The 19,949-nt window shown below is 51.4% G+C and overlaps 2 protein-coding genes across 2 annotated transcripts; both read left to right on the top strand.

The window, feature by feature from the left end:
* The first annotated feature begins 272 nt into the window (after nt 1-272).
* On the top strand, nt 273-11,856 carry LOC104556757 (protein-arginine deiminase type-1). The gene is made up of 16 exons (XM_010200741.2): nt 273-364; nt 2,237-2,411; nt 3,100-3,169; nt 4,546-4,607; nt 5,333-5,450; nt 5,567-5,692; nt 6,292-6,467; nt 6,554-6,657; nt 6,968-7,091; nt 7,907-8,014; nt 8,852-9,003; nt 10,352-10,496; nt 10,747-10,840; nt 10,926-11,005; nt 11,385-11,510; nt 11,623-11,856. The coding sequence occupies exons 1-16, from the start codon at nt 273-275 to the stop codon at nt 11,854-11,856; spliced, it is 1,986 nt and encodes a 661-aa protein (XP_010199043.2).
* Nucleotides 11,857-13,315: 1,459 nt separating this feature from the next.
* Nucleotides 13,316-19,659, top strand: LOC104556756 (protein-arginine deiminase type-1-like). Its single transcript, XM_010200740.2, has 16 exons — nt 13,316-13,439; nt 14,837-15,017; nt 15,660-15,732; nt 15,821-15,882; nt 15,981-16,098; nt 16,201-16,326; nt 16,619-16,797; nt 16,884-16,987; nt 17,059-17,170; nt 17,252-17,359; nt 17,560-17,708; nt 17,865-18,009; nt 18,093-18,186; nt 18,493-18,572; nt 19,135-19,263; nt 19,354-19,659. Exons 1-16 carry the CDS (start codon nt 13,348-13,350, stop codon nt 19,585-19,587), a joined length of 1,986 nt encoding a protein of 661 aa, XP_010199042.2. The 5' UTR covers nt 13,316-13,347; the 3' UTR covers nt 19,588-19,659.
* The last annotated feature ends 290 nt before the right edge of the window (nt 19,660-19,949 follow it).

Raw genomic sequence — 19,949 nt, 5'->3', positions numbered from 1 at the left:
TCGCTGCTGAGCATCCCAGGGCAGGGCTGGGTATCACCCTGTCCTGCCCCTGTCCCTCCCGGGGGCTGCCTTATCACCTCCATCTCCCTAAGGGAGCTGGGGTTGGCAGCTTGCTGGGTGGTGGAGGTGGAGACAACAGGGTCCCCTGGCTCAACCCAGTCATCGAGGGAAGGAGGAGTTAAATCCCCATGCCTTTTAATCCAGTTGTGCTGGTTTACCTACCAAACCAGGCAGCAGCTCCCTTCGCATGCGGCTGCAGTCCCCGGCACATCATGCCCCAACGTCACGTCGTGCAGATGTCCACCAGCCACGCCACCTACGGCGTCTGCGTGTTGGGTACCGAGGTCTTCCTCGATACACGCCGGTAAGGCTTTGGGATTGGGGTATCCCATTTTTTTCTATAAGGATGGTGGGTTTTGGGGGGGAACCCAATGGTGGTTTTTGGTCTTTGCTTAGAGGAGAAATATGTGCTAGGCGGGGGATAGCAGAGCTCATTTGAAGCCCACGTCATGAGTTCACCCAAGGATTTGGCAAGCTCATTCAATGCACAGGGGACATGTCCTCTTGGGTCTTGTTTAGAGGACAATGTCCCATGGGGAGCTGCACCCAAAGGAGGGATGTTGGCTAAATACGAGGCGTCGAAGCATAGCCGAGCCGTGACGATCTGCAGGCAAAGCCCATGCACACCCCAGCAAAGTGGGATCTATTTCTGGCTGTGAAAACATTAGGCAAGAACAATTCAAGACTAACAACTTGTCCAGACCTAAATGAGGGAAAGAATGAAATGTGTGGCTCAAGCAGAAAAAAGAAATCCACCTTTGGGTCTGCATGGGTGATTTCACAGAGGGAGATATAGCCAGCATTAAATATGGGGGTTGCTTCATTAGCCAGATACCAAGCTGTACTTACCCTGCTGTTACATTATCATTATTTAATAAATCACATTTCTAATGACAGAGATTACAGGGCAAGCCAGTTGTCATCGCATCCGGGGCAATTATTGGGGTTGTGTGTTGGAGCTGGGCCAGGTCATGCCATTGTCCCCTCAAAGGGCTTTGGATTGAAATTTAGCCACCCTGAAAGAGTATTAGTTTTCCACCCATCCACATGGGGATATATAAAACCTATTATTTCCATTCATTTTTTCCATGGGTTTGGACTCAAGCTCAGTCCCATTTAAACGTGGAGCCTGAGCCCCAGAATGGGCTCATTTGGTCCTAAGGGGCAAAATCTGAGCTTTGATTTAAAAAAGCAAATAGTGGATGTTCATTCAATTAAAAAACAAAAGGGATCATTTTGTGCCAGGAGAACACTGGGAGCCAGGGGGAACTCTGTGATGGATGCATCAAACTTTGGCTGTGTTTAGGGCTGGTTTAGGGCAGAAAATGGAGCACAGTGGGAATCTGGTGGTGATGCTGAGCTGTGAGGGCTGTAAAATCCAGGCAAATAAGCTCAAATTTGAGGAGTCACATCTTGCAACAGCGTACAGGTGGATTTATGATGTTGCATGACATTAAATACAAGGGATGACAAGTGAGATGACACTTTAATCTCCCCTTACAAGCCGCTGCAGGCACTAGGGATGCCATGCCAAGAGCAGCACCAGGAACAAACCACTTGGTTTCCCTGTTAAAATGTATCACCTTGTTGCTTTTGGGATGCGTGTGTGTGTGGCTGGGGAGGCTGTCTGCCGATGGCAGACAGGTCGGAGCACTCGTGCTCCTTGGATGGAGGTGCTGGGACTGTAATGAGCAGGTAGGCAGCACTTCAAAGGCGAGGGATGTCATGCAGGTGGGGTGAGGGTTCTGTGTGCTCCACTCCAGTTTGGGCATCTCTCAGGTCAGGGTCTGGGGCTGAGATAACCCTCTCATTAAATGGTTGACGTCAATAATTGTCCTGACTCTTTGTCAGGGTTTTGTCCCAGGATGCTGAAATTTTGGGGGCTTTCTTGCTTGTTGTGGGGGGAGGTTGGATGCCCAGAGGTTGGTGATTCACAATCTAGGCTTAACCACGGATGGATGTGCTGAAGCTTCAGTGGGAGCTCTGCTTGCTCAACACCACCACAGAGATAATACATATAAAATTCAGACAACACATGTCATCACCCAAAGATGGTTTCTGAGTCCTTTCCACCCAGTTCAGGCTGGATTTTAATTTCAGGTTCGAGTATTTGACTGCGCAGAGGAGAACAGGAGGGACAACTTGGTCTATAACCCAATGCTGCTCTCTGTTTCAGATCTACCCCCAAAGATGCCACGTCATTTGATGTGCATGCCACCTCCGCCGTCACGGTCCACATCATCCACAGCCCTATGACAAAACCCATGATTAACTCCAGATGGCCCCTGGATCCTGATACAGAGGTTGTAGTGACCATTGATGTCACCAGCAGGACTGTCAATGACAATAAGGTTAGTTGCTTCTTTTGCACCCAAACTGGGAAAAATAAGTCAAACTTTCTAGGAAAGGAGGATTGTGGGCAGACTTGAGCATTTCTACGTAGTCCTGTCATCAGACACAAAATGTTTCATTTAAACATAAGGGGAAACTATTTGACTGTTGAGGTGAGGTAGCCCTGGCCCAGGCTGCCCAGGGAGGGTATGGAGGCTCCTTCTCTGAAGGTCTTCAAAACCCACCTGGACACGTTCCTGTGTGACCTGATCTAGGTGAGACCTGCTTTAGCAAGGGTATTGGACCTCTAAAGATCCCTTCCAACCCCCACCATTCTCTGATTCTATGATTTCCACAGAGAAAAAACAAACTTTAAATGATTTGTGTAATTTTTTTGTACAAAATGAAACTAAGAAGGGGAAGGAAATCACACTTTGTGCCCTAAATATGAGAAAGCTGTGGCTGCAAAAGCTGACATCAGAAACTCCTTGCTGGGCAGCAAAAATGCTGCCACTTTGGCCTTTTTTCATGCCTGTTTTTGCACTGAAGCAGGTGGAAACATTTCAGCAGAACTATGATTAATGGAGCATGGCTTGGATGAACCCTCCAAGGGTTTGTTGTATAGTGCTGATTGGTCAGCCAAAGGAGTGGAAACACAGCATGATGGGACACAGGACTTGGGTCGTGATCTTGGTGATGTCTTTGCAGGTAAAGATTTCATACTATGGACGGGAAGACAATGAGCTTTCAGTGGCTTGGTTGTATCTCACCTGTGTAGGTAGGTATTACAGCAACACTCCTTCAAACCCAGCCAACCCTTTATGATGCCAAGATCTAGTTGGGTTCATGGGATGGGAGTTAAGTGGGGGGCGCGGGCTGCCCATGTGTGACGTGCAATGAAGGTTTGGGTGTTGACTGATGCTGACAAGCAAGAGGGAAATAATTAAAATGTTATTATGCTGCCTTATATGGTGCAAAAAAGACACAGGCTGGGCTGTGTCCCCACCCATCGTACATGCCAAGCATCCTCCTCTGCTTGCCAAGACCATTGCGTTGGCGGAAGAGGATCCAGAGGAGACCATCTCACCCAACTTTGGCCAGCATCCCGCTTCCTCGACCTCCACTGGAGTTAGTGGAGAGGAATAGGCACCAAAGTGTAGTTGTCTGACCTATTTTAGGAGTTTAGGATAAGATGAATCATTCCCTTCAAATGCCTGTTTTCCTCTGCTGACTACAAAGGGAGTCTAGACAACCAGTCTGGATGCAGAGTCTTCCACTTGGATGGATTAATTACCCTAAATTTGGGATTTTCTGAAGCCTTCACATGACAGTCAGACCTGTGAGCTTAAGTCATGCATATGCCTCCCAAAATTGCACTTAAAGAGGCTGATGGTTTCCCACGTCCCGTGACTGATGGGTTCCATCTGGGGCCATCGCTATCCACAGGGCTTTTGCCTTACAAATGCTTTTTGCTTGCTTAGATTTAAAGTGTCGTTTCCATCTTGTCCATGTCCTCTCTGCACCCAGAAGGACAATCTCTCCTTCAGTGCCTGTATTTTCCACAGGCTGTGTATCCCCTTTTGGAGGAGTTTCTGTATTGTGACCTGATCTAGTTGGGACCTGCTTCTGCAGGGGGATTGGACTGGATAATCTCTAAAGGTCCCTTCCAACCCCCACCATTCTGTGATTCTGTGATTCTATGGTTAAGGAAGGCTTAATACAGATTTAAGTGGAGTTTAGATGCTTTATTACAGCAGAGATTTGGGCCAAGAAGAGCTCTGAAAGTCCTTCTTGAAGGTCACATCAAGCCTAGTGTCCACTTGCCCATGAAGAAAACAGTTTCATACATCCACCATGTGTCAGCTTCGTGAAAAAAAGTTACAGTCAATATAAAGTTGGTGAAAACACAGAAATGGGTACATTCCTGTTAGGGGAACAAAGACAGAAGGTAGCTGGAGACCAAAGAAGGGGAAGCCATAAAAAAGCCATCACATTGGCTTTTCTATCAACGTTTGCTTGGAGACATTGCATCTGGAGCAGCTTTGGAGCATGAAGTTGGAGTTAGTACTGGGTGACTCATACTGGGGACAAGCCCCAGATGCCACCAAGAGCTCGTTCCCCTGCCAAGCATCTTCTTCTCTTTTGATCTTTCAGATATATCCCTGGATGTGGACTTGAGCCGTAATGGCAGAGTGAAGAGCAAGGGCAAGGACAAGGTAAAGAGAAGCTTTGCCATAGGCAACGCACGAAGGGTCAACGCAGGGTGCAACTGTTTGCAGTCTCTGCCCTGAAAACCTCCAAGAGGGAATGAGACTTGAGTGGTTTCACTGGTGTTGGAGTTAGAGAAAATAACCTGGCGAATTCTCAACCTACTAATTGAGGAGGAAAATACTTTGTTTTCTTATTCCATGCCAAAATCTCCTGCCTCTCCAGTCCAGCTCCAAGGATCATATGGGAGAATATACTCTGCTTCCTTTTCTTTCTTTCTTTCCTTTTCCCCCATTTTGGACTTGAAATGTGCCACTAAATGAGTCAGCTGCAAGTTTTGCAAACAGCAAGAGATTTTGGCAACAATTCTGCATATGCCTCAGCCCTCACACCTGGGTTATTAGCTGCAGCCCGATAGGCAGCGTGAGATACACATCAAGATGAGATGCATTCCTATAAATGGTGTAGTGTTGTCCAGATGAGGCCAGACAGATACTTTCTGGCTTCTTAGAAGACAGGTTGTGTTTGAAATAGTTTTTGCTGGGCCTGCTACAAGCTGAGATTAGGAAATTTAGTGGCTTAAAAGCACCACTGCTGTTTCCTCACCAGCCTTGACTTCATGTTGTGGGTTGTCCTCCAAGCATAGCCATGGCAGTAGTGTTTTCCCCAGTCTGGGAGGAGGCTGGGATGGGAGAAACCTTGCTTCCATCCCCTTTGGGTGCTTCTCCTCCAGGCCAAGTGGACTTGGGGTCCAGATGGGCAAGGTGCCGTGCTGCTGGTCAACTGTGATCGGGACAGCCCCGGTGCTTGGCAGATGGACAGCACTCAGGTGGACATACGAACCACTGCAGGTAGGGGGTCATCTGCAGCACAAGGAGACCCAAAAGATCCCACCAAGGTGTTTCCCATATAAAACACCTCCAATCCCTCTTTCCATGTCCCTTGTATCCATCTTTTCCCTCTGTAGACCTTCAGGACATGTCTGTCATGCTGCTGCGGACTCAAGGGCCCAGTGCCATCTTTGATGACTACCAGGTGGTCCTGCATGTGCCTGAGTCAGATGCAGATAAAGTGCGAGTTTTCCATGCTATCTGTGAGTAGTTCTCCCTTCCTTCCATGGGTGACCCCCAAGTTGGATGAAGCCTAATTTTTCTTGTTCACCTGGCTAAAGGCTGGGCACTTGCAGTTGCTGGAAATGCTTGTTTATCCCCAAAGCTCTTCTGCAGTTGTAGAAGATAGGTTATATGGGGGAAAAAAAGAAGAAGAAAAGAATGAAAAAAAGGCTGTTCTCAGCAGGGTAGCTGAAATTTGGACATTCCCATGGGGTGGATAACTCCCACGTGGCTCCCGGCACCTTTTTGGCATGGGCAATGCCCCAGCCACCAAAGCAGCCCATCTCGTTGGGCAGCACCTTTTGCCTTTGAACACCCTAGCAGATGGATCCCCAGCAGCTCCCTGCTGTAAATCAGGTCAGGGAACCCAAGTATATCATTAGATGCTTAACTCCAGCCACACACCTTGAAAGGGTTGGACCTGAGGGTATAGAGTCCACTTTGTAAGAGGAAGATCGTGTTCCCCAGAGAAGAGGAGGCTCCTCTGCAAACCGTGCTGGCATCAGCCACCTCCTCACTGGTGCCTCTTTCCAGCCCAGTGGACAGATTGGTCATCCCATCTTGGGTTGTGTTTCTCTAGGGAATGACTCACACCTCCAATACAAACCTGTGTTGGGGCCAGACAAACTCTCCTACGTGCTGGACCATGTTGGCAGTGGAGAAAACACCTTCTACGTCGAAGGACTGGCTTTCCCTGATGTGGGCTTCTCTGGGTTGATTTCCTTCAGTGTCAGCTTGCTGGAGATCCACCATAAGGTATGTGGGGTTTACCTCATCCCATGCAAAGTCTCACAATGGGGTGAGTTCCAAGCACCACTCCCCACTGTTTTCATCCCTCACAGTATTCGCTGGGCACCCCGATTTTCACGGACACGGTGGTTTTCCGCGTGGCACCCTGGATAATGACACCCAACACCCAGCAGCCTTTAGAAGTCTTTGTCTGCAGGTAGGAAAGATGTCACCTCATCCCACTCCTGCCTTGGAGGACTCTCCAAGGAGGATTTGTTGACCCTGTGTAGCAGCTATAGGGTAAGCCAGGCTATGTGCAATATTTAGACAGGGAGCCTGCTAGCTCTGATGCACTCATTGAAACCCCAAACCCCAAGGAGAAAGGCTGGAGGGCCCTCTCCAGGGTCAAACCTCATGCAGGACTATTACCCAGCACATTTAAGGAGGAGGAATGGGCTACACAGCTGAGTTGTGGGGAGTTTCTTGTGATCCTCCCTTGCAGCCCTTGCTCCTTCCTTTCTCTCCAGCATCCAGTGGGGTTCAGACTCCAATGAAGTCTTTCTGGAAGGGCTCCGGCTCCTGCTGAAGAAAGCCAACTGCAAGCTGACCATCTGCTCTGAGGTGGAAACCCGCAGTGACCGCTGGATCCAGGTCAGCAATCACAATGCTTAGAATAATATGCTGCTCTCCTGGTCTCATACAGACTGCTGGGGTATGTACAGTGTCACCCCCATTGCTGACACCCCTGGGAGGGACTTGCTGAGTAGCCTGGGGAAGCACTTGAGATGCTAAGAGGTGAAAAAGGCAACTGTAAACCAAAGCACAGGGAAATGCTGGTGGTGGTGGCAACCAGCACAGAGAGGGTTCAGGTAGACCCCATGGGAGATAGCAAGAGGGACCCTGTGGGTAATTACAAGAGGAACCCCACTGCAACAGGCACCCTGTGGGTCTTTGCAAGAGGCTCTCCACTGCAAGAGGATCCCTACAGGACATTGTAAGAGGGATTCCATTACAAGAGGGATTCCATTCCAAGAGAGACCTTGTGGGGCATTGCAAATAGGTCCCCACTGCAAGAAGGGCCCCATAGAACATGACAAGAAGGGCTCTATTGCAAGAAGCAGCCCACAGTGTGTTGCCAGGAAGACCTGGTGTGCTCTGGCTGGATGTGCTGTGTGCTCCCCACAGCAAGCCCAACCGCTGCCATCGCTACCCCACTTCCTTGCCTGTGGTAGCAACATGTTGCTGCCCTGAGGGTGACCCGTGCCAGGCACTATGGTGCCAAGTAGTGTGTCACCCCCCTGGGAGAACAAGGCAGTTGCCTTCCTTGGGGTTAAGGGCAACAGCCAGGCTTTGCCAATTTTGCCTCATTTCCTGCTCCACCCTCACCGCACACCTCTCCAAGATAGCTATCACCTTGCCAAGAGCCTTCCTCCTTTTCCTCCTCCTCCTCTTTCTTCCCACAACAGGATGAACTGGAGTTTGGCTACGTGGAAGCACCACACAAGACCTTCCCTGTTGTCTTTGACTCACCCAGGAACAGAGGCTTGAAGGATTTTGCTTTTAAAAAGATCCTGGTGCGTTGGTTGAATTGCCAGCTCCCTGTTTTCTCACCACCTGTTTGTCCTGTTAAGAGTATGTAGCTGGGGGAAGTCATGAGGTTCAGAAAGGACCCTCTTGCTTTCTAAACTCCTCAGAGAGGAGTCTTGATGAGCCTGGATCTTGGTCTCAGACTTGGTCAAGGGTTTTGTGTCTAAAGGTTTATACGTGTAGCCACTTCTAGAGTCAAAGTCTGCCTGTTTCACAGAGCCCTCTCATTGACCTTCACTGCAAGACTGAAAGATGAAGTCATTTATTAAGACAACAGATTCAGAACTGCCATTGATAAATACTGCAAAAAAAATGAGCTGGAGTTAATGGTTCAGCTCTTCAGTTAACAATATGTTCCTGGGTAACATCTGACACAGTCAGAGGCACAAATCTTAACATGGGGGGTTCCTAAATGGGTCCTCAAAATGAGGCTTTCTAAATGCCAGATTTATACACTTGGTGAGATGGGGCTAAGTCAGCATCGTGTCTCAATTGGCTCTTAATGAGACTTGAAAGAGGTTGAGGGGGAGGTGAGGCCAACATTTGATACACAGGCACAGTTGTTTTACTGAAACACCTTCAGACTGTGAGGCCTCTGTCTCACCCCAGATATCCTCAGCTGAAAGGTGAGTTCCAGGCTTTATCTGAACATTAGACCATGAGCTGTGACTTCTGTCCTTATTCAACTCCCATCAACTCAAGGCCAGTGCAAGACCAGCACATTGATTAACTCACATTCTTCCTCAAGTCAACCCCCCCTCTAACATTCTGCTGACTCAAGCCTGGTCATTTTCCACACCCATCACTGTTCCTCTCTTGCCCAGGGCCCTGACTTTGGCTATGTGACCCGTGAGCCCCCTGGGAAAGTCGCCTGCAGCCTCGACTCCTTCGGCAACCTGGACGTCAGCCCACCGGTGACGGTGAGAGGGAAGGAGTATCCCCTGGGCCGGATCCTGATCGGCAGCCCCCTGCCATGGTGAGATCCCTCCCCCTGGGATGTGTGCAAGCACCAAAACCTCTTGCATAAGGAAGAGTCACATCCTCTGGAGTGGAAATTTGGGGCTGGTTCCCATCACAATGAGAATTTAGGGACAGTTCCCATCAAATTAATGTGCAAACTGCATCATCATTCTTTCATCTCTTACAAGAACCCTGCCACTGCTCTGATTTTTTTTCAACCCCTTCCCAAACCTCTGGTGCTTTTGCTCCAGACCAATAATGTCATAAGCATTGAGGCTATTTTTTTTCCCCCTGCTCCCTATTAAAAGGAAAACCAGGAAAGGGTGAAATCCTGAATAACTGGAAATTGTTTTGCTCTGGGCAGGCAGTGCTTGGCAGCCCTGGGGGAACAACAGCGCCCTGCAAAACCCTCCACAAAGGAGGTTATTTTCCCAGAGAAACAACAACAGGGACAAAGCGGGATGGGCTTGTAGCTGGATAACAAATGGGATGCTCCAACCCCAGCCCTGCTACAAGCTGAGGGGCTCACTTCAGTTACAGCAGCAGGCATTTTCCCAGCCTCTCTAGGACCATAATTAGCCCTTATTACCACAAGCTTAATTAATGTTTTCCCAGCCTGCTGCTGTGTCTGTCTAAGAAAACCTCATCCCCATGCCAAGTGCCTCATAAGGAGTGATTTAAGATTCACAAGGATGGGGGAAAAGAAACCCCAAAGTGCTCAAGCAGGCAGGGGATGTGATCCACAATGGCCTGTAGATGTGTGTGACAGATATTAATATATCATATTGATTAATCTATAGGATAGCTATATTAATAGAAGCAATGGATGTTAATATAGATATATTAACGTTATATCTCTATAATGGGTATGGACATAGATATATTACTGTTATATCTATAAAGTAGTTATTCATATAGATATATCTATATTGAGAGATAGGTATTACTATGTTATATAGGCATATTATATACCTGTATACATTTACAGATCATTTATGTTACTATATAATGTAGGTATAATAGGTAATAGAGATATTAAGGTACAATACAATATTAGTATTTCAAATAGAGATATTAATACAGATCATAGAGATATATTAGCATATAGTATAGAAGATATATACTATTCTATCTTAAATCTTATATGTTATATCTAGTATCTGCTTATAGAAGATTAAAGTATTACATAGGAGATGTATTGCTCAGGCTGTTTCCTGCCTTTCCTGTGCTTCCCATAAAGCAGGGAGTGCAGGTGTGCCTTCTCCCCTTGGCATGATGTTTGGGAGGAGGCTTGGGGGTAAACCTTGAAGGAGGGATATGATGACCACTGGCTTTCTCCTCCTCCTCCTACCCCTTCCCCCCAGGGCCTCTGGCCGGCGGATGTCCAAGGCTGTCAGGGATTTCCTTTACGCCCAGAAAGTGCAGGCGCCGGTGGAGGTGTACTCGGAGTGGCTGACCGTGGGCCACGTGGATGAATTCCTCACCTTCGTCCCTGCTTATGATAGGAAGGTACAAGCCCTGGAGCCATCCCTGCTCCTGCATGGGACAACTGCAAACACGACAGCAAAAAACCCCTTTTGGCAGTCGCTTGTCCTCGCTGGGGATGCTGGGTGATGCGACTTCTTTTGGGGTGGCTGTCCCTGGGTGGCATCCTGCTGCCTGGGGCTGGGTTTGGGGTCAGCATGCTGTCTCTCAGAAGGGTGGTGGCATAAAATATCCCGCTGGCAGCAAAGCTTGACTCCTGGGCTCTCTCCCACAGGGTTTCCGTCTCCTCTTGGCCTGCCCCAATGCCTGCTACACGCTCTTCAAGGAGAAGCAGAGGCAGGGCCACGGCGAAGCCACACTGCTCGTCGGTAAGGGATGGGTTGAGGGCATCCCTGCAGCCCACCAGCATCCCTTACTGCTGTCCCTTACTGCTCTGCTTCCCTCCCCACACAGGGCTGAAAGGCAGTGACAGGAGAAGCATCGATGACATCCTGGCAGACGAGTCATTGAAGAATGACAACAAGCACGTGCAGGTGGGTCTTTGTAAGCTCTGGATTTTCTGTCCTCACTTACATGTTGCTGCCAGGTGATTTCTGGGTGTGGGGAGCATTTTTGGAGATCCTGGGGAATAGCAAGAAATTGTAGGGTGAGGTGCACCATGCAGTGTGAAAGCAAATAGACAAGAAGAGCAGCTATTGGGGAACGAGGCACCCTTGGAGGGCTGGGAGATGTCAAAACCAAAGCAAAGAAGTTGCTCCTGTTGGGGCTGGGTTCAGGAGGTTTATCAGAGGGATGCAGAGGAGTGGGTGAGGATCCTGGCAAGATGTGACAGGGCACACAGGGGTCTGTGCTTGGGATTTGGAGGCACTGGGATGGTCAGGGGTGGTAATTCCAGGTCCCCTCACTCCACAGCGCTGCATCGACTGGAACCGTGACCTCCTGAAGCAGGAGCTGGGCCTGAGCGAGCAGGATATCATCGACATCCCCCAGCTCTTCATCCTGAAGGGCTCCCGTGCTGATGCCCTCTTCCCAGACATGGTGAGACTCCTGACACCTCCCTCCCTTCCAACCCCCTTCTTTTTCCATCCCTACTTGCCACAAACACACCTTTTGAGTGGGAAAACACTGTGTTTTTTTTGTCTGGCTGCAGGTGAACATGCTGGTGCTGGGCAGACACTTGGGCATCCCTAAACCCTTTGGACCAGTGGTGGGTGGGCAGTGCTGCCTGGAGCAGCGGGTACGGGCGCTGCTGGAGCCCCTGGGCCTCACCTGCACCTTCATTGACGACTACTTCTCCTACCACGTCCTCTCTGGTGACGTCCACTGCGGCACCAACGTCCGCCGCAAGCCCTTCGCCTTCAAATGGTGGCACATGGTGCCTTGAAACACTTGGGGATGGGCAACCAAAGGATGAAGTTGCACTGGGTCCATCAGAAGATGCATCAAAATGAAGGGTTTGGCCAATAAAGCTGCATTAATACTCAGGGTGCAGCTCTTCCCCCTCTCCTGTCTTTTCTTCCTCAGCTGTGGGGATGAAAATATCATGTGAAACTGTTTTTAAGCACATGGGAATGGGGAGTTTATGGGATGGGGACAATGTGGGGCATCTTGGGAACATGGTGCACATAAATCAGCAGGGAAGGAGGCTGCTTTAGGGGTTTGAGACCCCTTACCCCAGGCTTGTACCTAACAACCGCCCCTAAATTCCCTGTATCAGCCAAACTCCCATCTCCTGCTGGAGAGACTGGCTCTGCGCCCCGACATGGCGTAGAGGCAGAGCCCTCTCCTTCCATAAATCATCTCACACCTTCCCCAGTGACAAAACAATTCACTCTGCAGCCACCCAGGCTGCTCTTTCTCTCCCTCTTTTCATAGCAACCAGAGTGTGGCATTTCCCTGTGCCAGGCTGCCACCCGGGTCCGGCTGCAGCAACCGGCACCAGGAACTGAAACCGAGCCCCTGTCCCGGGTATCGCTCAGCCCTCTGCCACCTTCAGAGCCATTTTGGGGCTAAACCCATGTTTTTGTGGGAGAGACAATTTGCTTTTTTAACAAAACTTTTTGTAAGATTGTATCTATGATGCTGCATTTGCTGGAGGTGGGGTGAGAGATGCTCCCAAAAAGGGTCATGCATCCTGCTTGGCACCCCTCCCTTTTCCTTTTTCACCCCAAAAAGATGATTTCTGACACCAGAGCCTCCTTTTTTTTTCTCCTCTGCAATTACAGCTCTGCTGAATTTCCCCAGCCCTGAGAAGTGATATTAAATTCCAGCGAGGCCTGACCCTGCAGGGAGTTGGTGGGGGGACAGCTGCAGCCACAAAGGGCTCTCCCACGCCGAGGCGAGGGTTTAATTAAAACAAAGACAATTAAAGCCGTGACAGGAGTCTGCTGTCCCCACTGCAGGTGACATACCAACCCCTCAGCCCATGCAGCACCCAGCTCACACCTTCAACCCCCACCCCTAAAAAGAAGAATTCAAGCCAATCTTTCCAGCTGGAGAAACAAAACCCCTCTGAGCCCGGCGCTGGCACGTTCCCAGCTCGGCTCTAGTGTCACACTGAATATTTTACAGCGTGGGCTTAAGGGTGACTGGTCACAAGGGAATAAAAAACCCAACCAACCAACCCCTGAGCTTTGTATAAAGGAAAAACCAACCCCCCTTCGTGGGTGTCTTGGGGTGCTTTTCCCCCCACACTGATTCATGCTCCATCACCGGGAAGCGCAAGCAGGGCACAGCACACACCCAGCCCAGAGGCTGAGCGCCCGGAGGTGGGGTTAAACTGGGCTTTGGTTAATCCCCTCCCAGAAGTCAGGCTTTATAAATCCCCTCGTGGCACCCATCACAGCACCTAAGGGTGCCCTGTGGGCCTGCCGGCATGGCCCAGCAGCGCCGTGTCCAGCTTTCCACCCAGCGTCCCACCAGCACCGTCTGTGTGCTGGGCACCGAGATCTCCCTCGATGTCTGTGGGTAAGCGGCCAGGACGCTGCAGGGGGAGGAGCTGGAGGGGGGAAAGGGAAATATAGATCTCCTCTTGGTGGTTTTTTTAGGGTTTTATCCAATTTCTCAAGCTGATAAAACCAGCTTGGGGTGAGGTGGGGGGCAATGTGGCTGCTTGGGGTGGTTTGGCAAGGGGAGGCCAAGCCCCAGGAGGAAGGGGATGCTTCAAATCCACAGAGACCCCTCCAAGGAGGGGTTTGGCAGGTTTTGGTGTGGTTTTGAGGGTTTTGAGGAGCTTTAAGTGATACCTCAGGCTGAGTTTCACATCCCAGCCAGAGGCTGCCACATCCTTCTGCGAAATGGAAATATTTCCCTCTTTCAGGAGGAATGTGGAGAGTGAAACCACCGAGGCGTCACCTCTCTGGTGTTTTCAGCTGCTTTGCTGGCCCCAGTCCAAATTCAAGTGCTTTTCAGCAGCAGGTTTTGCCTTTTATTTCCTTAAAGCCTGGCTCAAGCAGCAGCTGGGGGGGTTTATTTTCCCCAGTGCATCCAAACCCACTGCAGCATCGCTTCCTACAGCATCCCAATCCTCTCCAGCTTGCCCTGGGGTGGGTTTTTCCCCTCTGCCCTGGGGAGAGATTCACACTTCCCTCCTGGCACGGCAGGATTTGTGCTCCTTGGCCAGTTGCCCACAGCCTCTTCACAGCAGGACAGAGCCATGCAAGCTGCAGCCTGCCCCACCATTGCAGCTTTGCATGAGTGATGCATCTGATCAGGGTGAAATGTGGCTATTTGTGAGGCTCCATGCTGGAAGAAAACACCACTTCAAACAGCTCTGGGGTTCTGCAGTGCTGGAATATTGCAGGGCTTGTTGCATTTGGCAAGCTTTGTGGCAGCAGAATGCTGCAAGATTCAGTGCACGTTGCAGGGTTTCTCTGCACTCCTGTTGCAGGATTTGCTGCTGTTTCATCTCACAGGACTCGTTGCATTCTGCAGGGTTGGGTGGAGTTGGCTGTTGCAAGATTCCCTGTGCACTGCAGGGTTTGCTGCCGTTGATCTAACAGGATCTCTCCCTGCTGCCTTTTACAGGATTTGTTGCCTCTGGCAGAAGATTTGTTGTAATTGCCTTTTAGGGGATTTGCTGTAATCCCCTTCTATAGGATTCATGGCCCACTGAAGGTCCATTCTGCAGGACTCACTGCATCTCACAGAACTTGTGCCAACTGCAGCTTGCAGGGCGTGTTGCCCGTTGAAGGACCCATTGCAATCCCATCCTGCAGGATCCATCACCTTGCAGTGGCACGCTGCAGCATTCTCAGCCTGTTACAACACCATTACAGCAGGATCTGCAGCACCTGCATTCCAGCCATGCCTCCCACTCCCCCACCCCACTTCCCCACCTCATCAGGTTTTTCTCCTTGCCCCAGATCTGCACCCAAAGACGCCGTCTCCTTCCACGTGCAGGGGACGCCGGGTGTGAAGCTCTATGTGGTGCATGAGACACAGAGCATCAAGTTGCCCTCCAGCGTGTGCCGCTGGCCCTTGGCTGCCAACGCCGAGGTGCTGCTGGCCATGGATTCTCTCAGCAAGGATGTGGGTGATGAGAAGGTGGGTGCTTCAACAAGGGCAAATGTACAGTCTTGCATCTGGGAAAGAACAACCCCATGGACCAGCACAGGCTGAGAAATGAACTGTTAGTGGTGTAGGGGAAAGGGAGCTGGGGGTGCTGGTGGGCAGCAGAATGAGCATCAGCCAGCAACATGCCCTCGTGGCCAAGAAGGCCAATGGCAGCATGAGGTGGGTTAGAAGGGCTGTGGGCAGTAGGTCAGAGAGGTTCTGCTCCCCCTCTGCCCTTGTTAGACCACATCTGGAATATTGTGTCCAGTTCAGGAGGCTGGAGCCAGGCTGTGCTCAGTGATGCCAGTGACAGGACAAGGGGCAATGGGGACAAGCTGGAACAGAAGAGGTTCCAAAGCAACACAAGGAAGAATTTCTTCCCTGTTGAGATGAGGGAGCCCTGGCAGGGGCTGCCCAGATGGGCTGTGGAGGCTCCTTCTCTGGAGACATTTCAAACCCACCTGGACGAGTTCCTGTGTGACCTACTCTAGCTGGTCCTGTTCTGGCAGGGGGTTTGGCTGGATGGTATCTCGAGGTCCCTTCCAGCCCTTAAGATTCTGTGATTCTGTGTTGGGGTGCCATCAGGATTTGGCCTTTCTTTGCACCTTGCTGAGCACTTGCTTCTCGTTGCAGGTCAGGATTTCTTATTTCGGGGAGGGCGGCGGGGTGCCCGTGGGCAGAGCCATGCTGTACCTCACCTGTGTGGGTAAGTGTGTGTGTGGGGGAAACCCCTAAAATGTGGCACCAGTGGGGATGTCTCCTCCACCTCCCTCCCAGCACCTCTCTCCCCCCAGAGATCTCGTTGGACGCTGACACCAGCCGCAGCGGAGCCGTGAGCAAGACGCTGCTGGATAAGGTATAAACAGGGGTGTGGGAGTCCCCTGGGACGGCTGTAGGATGGGGAGGGGGTGATGACTGATACTTCCAGCCTTGCTTCATTCCTCCTCTCCCCAGGCAACGTGGACATGGGGTCCTGATGGACGTGGGGCCATCCTGCTGGTGAACTGTGACCGGGATGATCCCAAAAGCGACGCACTGGATAACCACGACACTGCCATCCGCTCCTACGATGGTACTTGGGCATCCCATAGAGGGATTTTCCTGATTTTCCTACTTTCCCCTCTCCCCCTCCTCAATTTTCCATTCTCACACCCCTTTCCTCCCTCACCTCCAGACCTGAAGGACATGTCACAGATGGTGCTGTGGACCCGAGGACCCCGCACCATCTTCACTGGCCACCACCTCGTCCTTCATGTGGACTACAGCGACGCCGATAAAGTCGGTGTCTTCTACGGTGGCAGTGAGTATCTGACACCAGGGTTTGGCTGCTGAGGACAAACACCACAGATTCTGCCAATTATGGGGTTTCCAGCCACATGCTTAAGCAGTTGGATGCTTCTACAGCATCCAACCGACATCCCACAGTGGGGAGGGTTTATCTGGTGCACTGGTGATTTTGCTCCCCCAGTTCATGCTCCACAGGATGAACTATCCCTTTTTTTTGGCAAGGTTTTAGCAAAATAAAAAGAGCTGAAATGCTGCAGAAAAGGGGTTGGTTGGTTAAGGGGGTTGCATGGTGCTTGTACCCACAGACAGTGTTTCTCTGGAGGAGTACAAACATGTGCTGGGGGGATCCAAGCTTGCCTACACCATCAAACCCAGCCGGCACCAGGAGGAGAGCATCTTCTACGTGGAGGGACTCGCCTTCCCTGACATTGGCTTTTCAGGCCTGGTGGCTTTCCATGTCACACTGCTGGAGAGCCCTGAGAAGGTACCAGCCAGGTGGAGGGGGTTGGGTGAGCTGTAACCTGGGTGGAGGGAAGCAGAACCCAAACACTTCCCCCCTCACCCTCCCAGGGTTTGCTGGAGACTCCCATTTTCACTGACACAGTGGTTTTCCGTGTGGCCCCCTGGATCATGACCCCCAACACGGCAGCACCACTGGAAGTCTTTGTCTGTAGGTGAGTGCTGGGAGGTTGGCCACATTCTGCTGGGTGCTGGATCAGCCCCCACATCCCATTTTCCTTCTCAGTGTGGACAACAACGAGGATTTCGTGGCAGCTGTGGGTGCCATGGCTGAGAAAGCCAAGTGCCCACTCACCATCTGCCCACTGCCAGAAAACCGTGAGGACCGCTGGATCCAGGTGGGTCCAGGACAAGCCCAGCCCCATCCTCACTGCCACAGCTCTGTGGGGCTTCCCCCATCTTCTCCATCCCTTCTCCAGGATGAAGTTGAATTTGGCTACGTTCAAGCCCCCCACAAGACCTTCCCCGTTGTCTTTGACTCACCCCGTGACCGGGAGCTGAAGGATTTCCCCGTCAAGAGGATCCTGGTACCCAACTCCTTCCTCCTCCCCTCTCCTAACAGGACAGAAAACTTTGCAAACTCATAAAAAAGAGAAGAAATCTCATTTTCTCTTGCATTTTTGGGCAGGGAAGAGCCAGCACAGTGGTTGATTTGAGAGTGCTGCATGTCAGGTGCTTACAGCTACTTCTTTTTAAACAATTACTGCTTTTTTTCCTCCCCATCCAGGGCCCTGACTTTGGTTATGTGGCCAGACAAGCACCAGAGGGTGCTTCCAGCCTCGATTCCTTTGGTAATTTGGAGGTGAGCCCCCCCGTGACAGTGAGGGGCAAAGAATATCCCTTGGGCCGCATCCTGATCGGCAGCAGCTTCCCCAGGTGAGATGCAGGACTGAGGGGGTCAGAACACTGCCAAAAAACACCCCCAATTCCCCTCCCAAAAATATTTGTATGCACCATTTGAGGTGGGTTGCAAGCAGAACATCACCTTAGGCACCCCAAAATGTCAGAACCCTCCTTTGTGCCCCTCTGCAGATTCGGTGGGCGGCGCATGGCGAAAGCTGTGAAGGATTTTCTCGTTGCCCAACAAGTGCAGTCACCAGTGGAGCTGTTCTCAGACTGGCTCCATGTTGGCCACGTAGATGAGTTCCTTACCTTTGTCCCTGCACCTGATAGGAAGGTAATGAGTCCCAGGAAGCGTGGCAAAAAGTGGGGTGCAACCTTTATAACCTCCCTTAAAATCCCCCCTTTCTCCCTCCGCAGGGATTTCGGCTGCTCCTGGCCAGCCCCAGCGCCTGCTACCAGCTGCTCAAGGAGAAGCAAGAGGAGGGGTTTGGCGAGGCAGCAATGTTTGGAGGTAGGGGGAAGGAGGCCAGATGGGATTCCCTGGGCTCATTGTCCCTTTCTTGTGCAAAATGCAATGGGGTGGGTGAATGCACAGCACCCCAAAACCCAGCTCATGGCTGGAAAGTGCTGCCAGCAGTGAGGGTGGGGAGCAGAATTCAACAGAACTCATTGAAAAGTGGAAGAGATTTGGGATCCTGGGTTGGGATGGAGCTTGCTGCCTGTGAGCCCTGCAATAGGGGAGCTCCTGGCTCAGAGCTGGCAGTCTCATCCCAGATGTGTTGGGAGAAGAATTCCCACCCAGCTCTCTGTGCCACAGGCCTGGCAGAGGTGCCCAAGCCAACAATCAGCGAGATTCTGGCTAACGAAGGCCTCCGGAAATTCAATAATTATGCACAGGTGAGGAAAGGGAGCAGGGGGCTCCCATCTAGCCCTCTCTGTCCCTCCATCCAGCCCTCTCTGTCCCTCCATCCAGCCCTCTCTGTCCCTCCATCCAGCCCTCCAGCTGTCCACTCCTCCTTCTGTCCAGCCTTCCATCTACCCACCCATCCTTCTGCCCATCCTTCTTGTCCCTCCAACCACCCATCCACCCTTTCCTCCCTGTCCATCTCTGTCCATCCACTCATCCCTCTTCCTATCCCTCTATCCATCCCCCTATCTCTCTGTCCATCTACCCACTCCTCCATCTGTCCATCTATCCTGTTTTCCTTCCCTCTTCCTCCTACCCACCCCACCAGCTGCCCTTCCACCCCTCTGTCCATCTCTCTACTCACCCATTCCTCCATATCTCCATCCCTCTGTCTCTCCATCCAACTCTGCATCCCTCCACATTCTCTCCATCACTCCCTCTGTCCGTGCATCCTTCATCTCTATCTCCATCCCTCCATCCTTCTATCCCTCCACCCCTTCCTCCTTCTCTCCATCCACTCATCCCTCCATCTCTCTGTCTCTCCCTCCCCAGAGCTGTGTCAGCTGGAACAGGGACATCCTGAAGCGGGCTCTGGGACTGGCTGAGCCTGACATCATTGACATCCCCCAACTCTTCCGAGGTGACATGGCCACCGGTGCCAAAGCCTTCTTCCCTGACATGGTAACACTCACCATCCTCCCCCTACCCAAACCCCCAAGGATGAATTTCGAGGTGGGATTTGCACTCTCACCAGCATCCTCATTGCTGCAGGTGAACATGCTGGTGTTGGGCAAACACTTGGGCATCCCTAAACCCTTTGGACCAGTGGTGGGTGGGCAGTGCTGCCTGGAGCAGCGGGTACGGGCGCTGCTGGAGCCCCTGGGCCTCACCTGCACCTTCATTGACGACTACTTCTCCTACCACGTCCTCTCTGGGGAGGTTCACTGCGGCACCAACGTCCGCCGCAAGCCCTTCGCCTTCAAATGGTGGCACATGGTGCCTTGAAGTGGCTTCAGAACCAACTCCTCCTCCCCTAAACCCTCTCGCCATCCCTGCAAGTGCCTTCGGCTGCAGCCATCGACCTGTGGTGGAAATAAAAGGCTGCAGCTTCCTCCCGGCTCCCTTCTTGCTGGCTGCAAGATTTGAAGCTTTGAAGATGGTTTTGGCATGCTCTTGGGTGACATTTTGGTGAGGTGGCACTTGGGCACCACTCTCCCAGTACTGCCAGTGGAGCCAGGCTGTTCTCAGTGATGGCCAGTGCCAGGACAAGGGGCAATGGGGACAAGCTGGAACAGAAGAGGTTCCAAAGCAACACAAGGAAGAATTTGTTCCCTGTTGAGGTGAGGGAGCCCTGGCAGGGGCTGCCC

Source organism: Colius striatus, chromosome 21 (genome assembly GCF_028858725.1).
Source record: "Colius striatus isolate bColStr4 chromosome 21, bColStr4.1.hap1, whole genome shotgun sequence".
Taxonomy (NCBI): Eukaryota; Metazoa; Chordata; class Aves; order Coliiformes; family Coliidae; genus Colius; species Colius striatus.
Note: the sequence above shows the minus strand (reverse complement) of the source record. Positions and strands in the feature narration are given on the sequence as shown.

Coding starts and splice junctions, on each gene's coding strand:
- LOC104556757 (XM_010200741.2), top strand. CDS start 273: ATGCCCCAACGTCACGTCGTGCAGATGTCCACCAGCCACGCCACCTAC. Junction 6,658..6,967: donor TTAGAAGTCTTTGTCTGCAG/GTAGGAAAGATG, acceptor CTTTCTCTCCAG/CATCCAGTGGGGTTCAGACT. Junction 10,497..10,746: donor TCCCTGCTTATGATAGGAAG/GTACAAGCCCTG, acceptor TCTCTCCCACAG/GGTTTCCGTCTCCTCTTGGC.
- LOC104556756 (XM_010200740.2), top strand. CDS start 13,348: ATGGCCCAGCAGCGCCGTGTCCAGCTTTCCACCCAGCGTCCCACCAGC. Junction 18,187..18,492: donor CGAGGCAGCAATGTTTGGAG/GTAGGGGGAAGG, acceptor TCTGTGCCACAG/GCCTGGCAGAGGTGCCCAAG. Junction 18,573..19,134: donor AATTCAATAATTATGCACAG/GTGAGGAAAGGG, acceptor CTCCCTCCCCAG/AGCTGTGTCAGCTGGAACAG.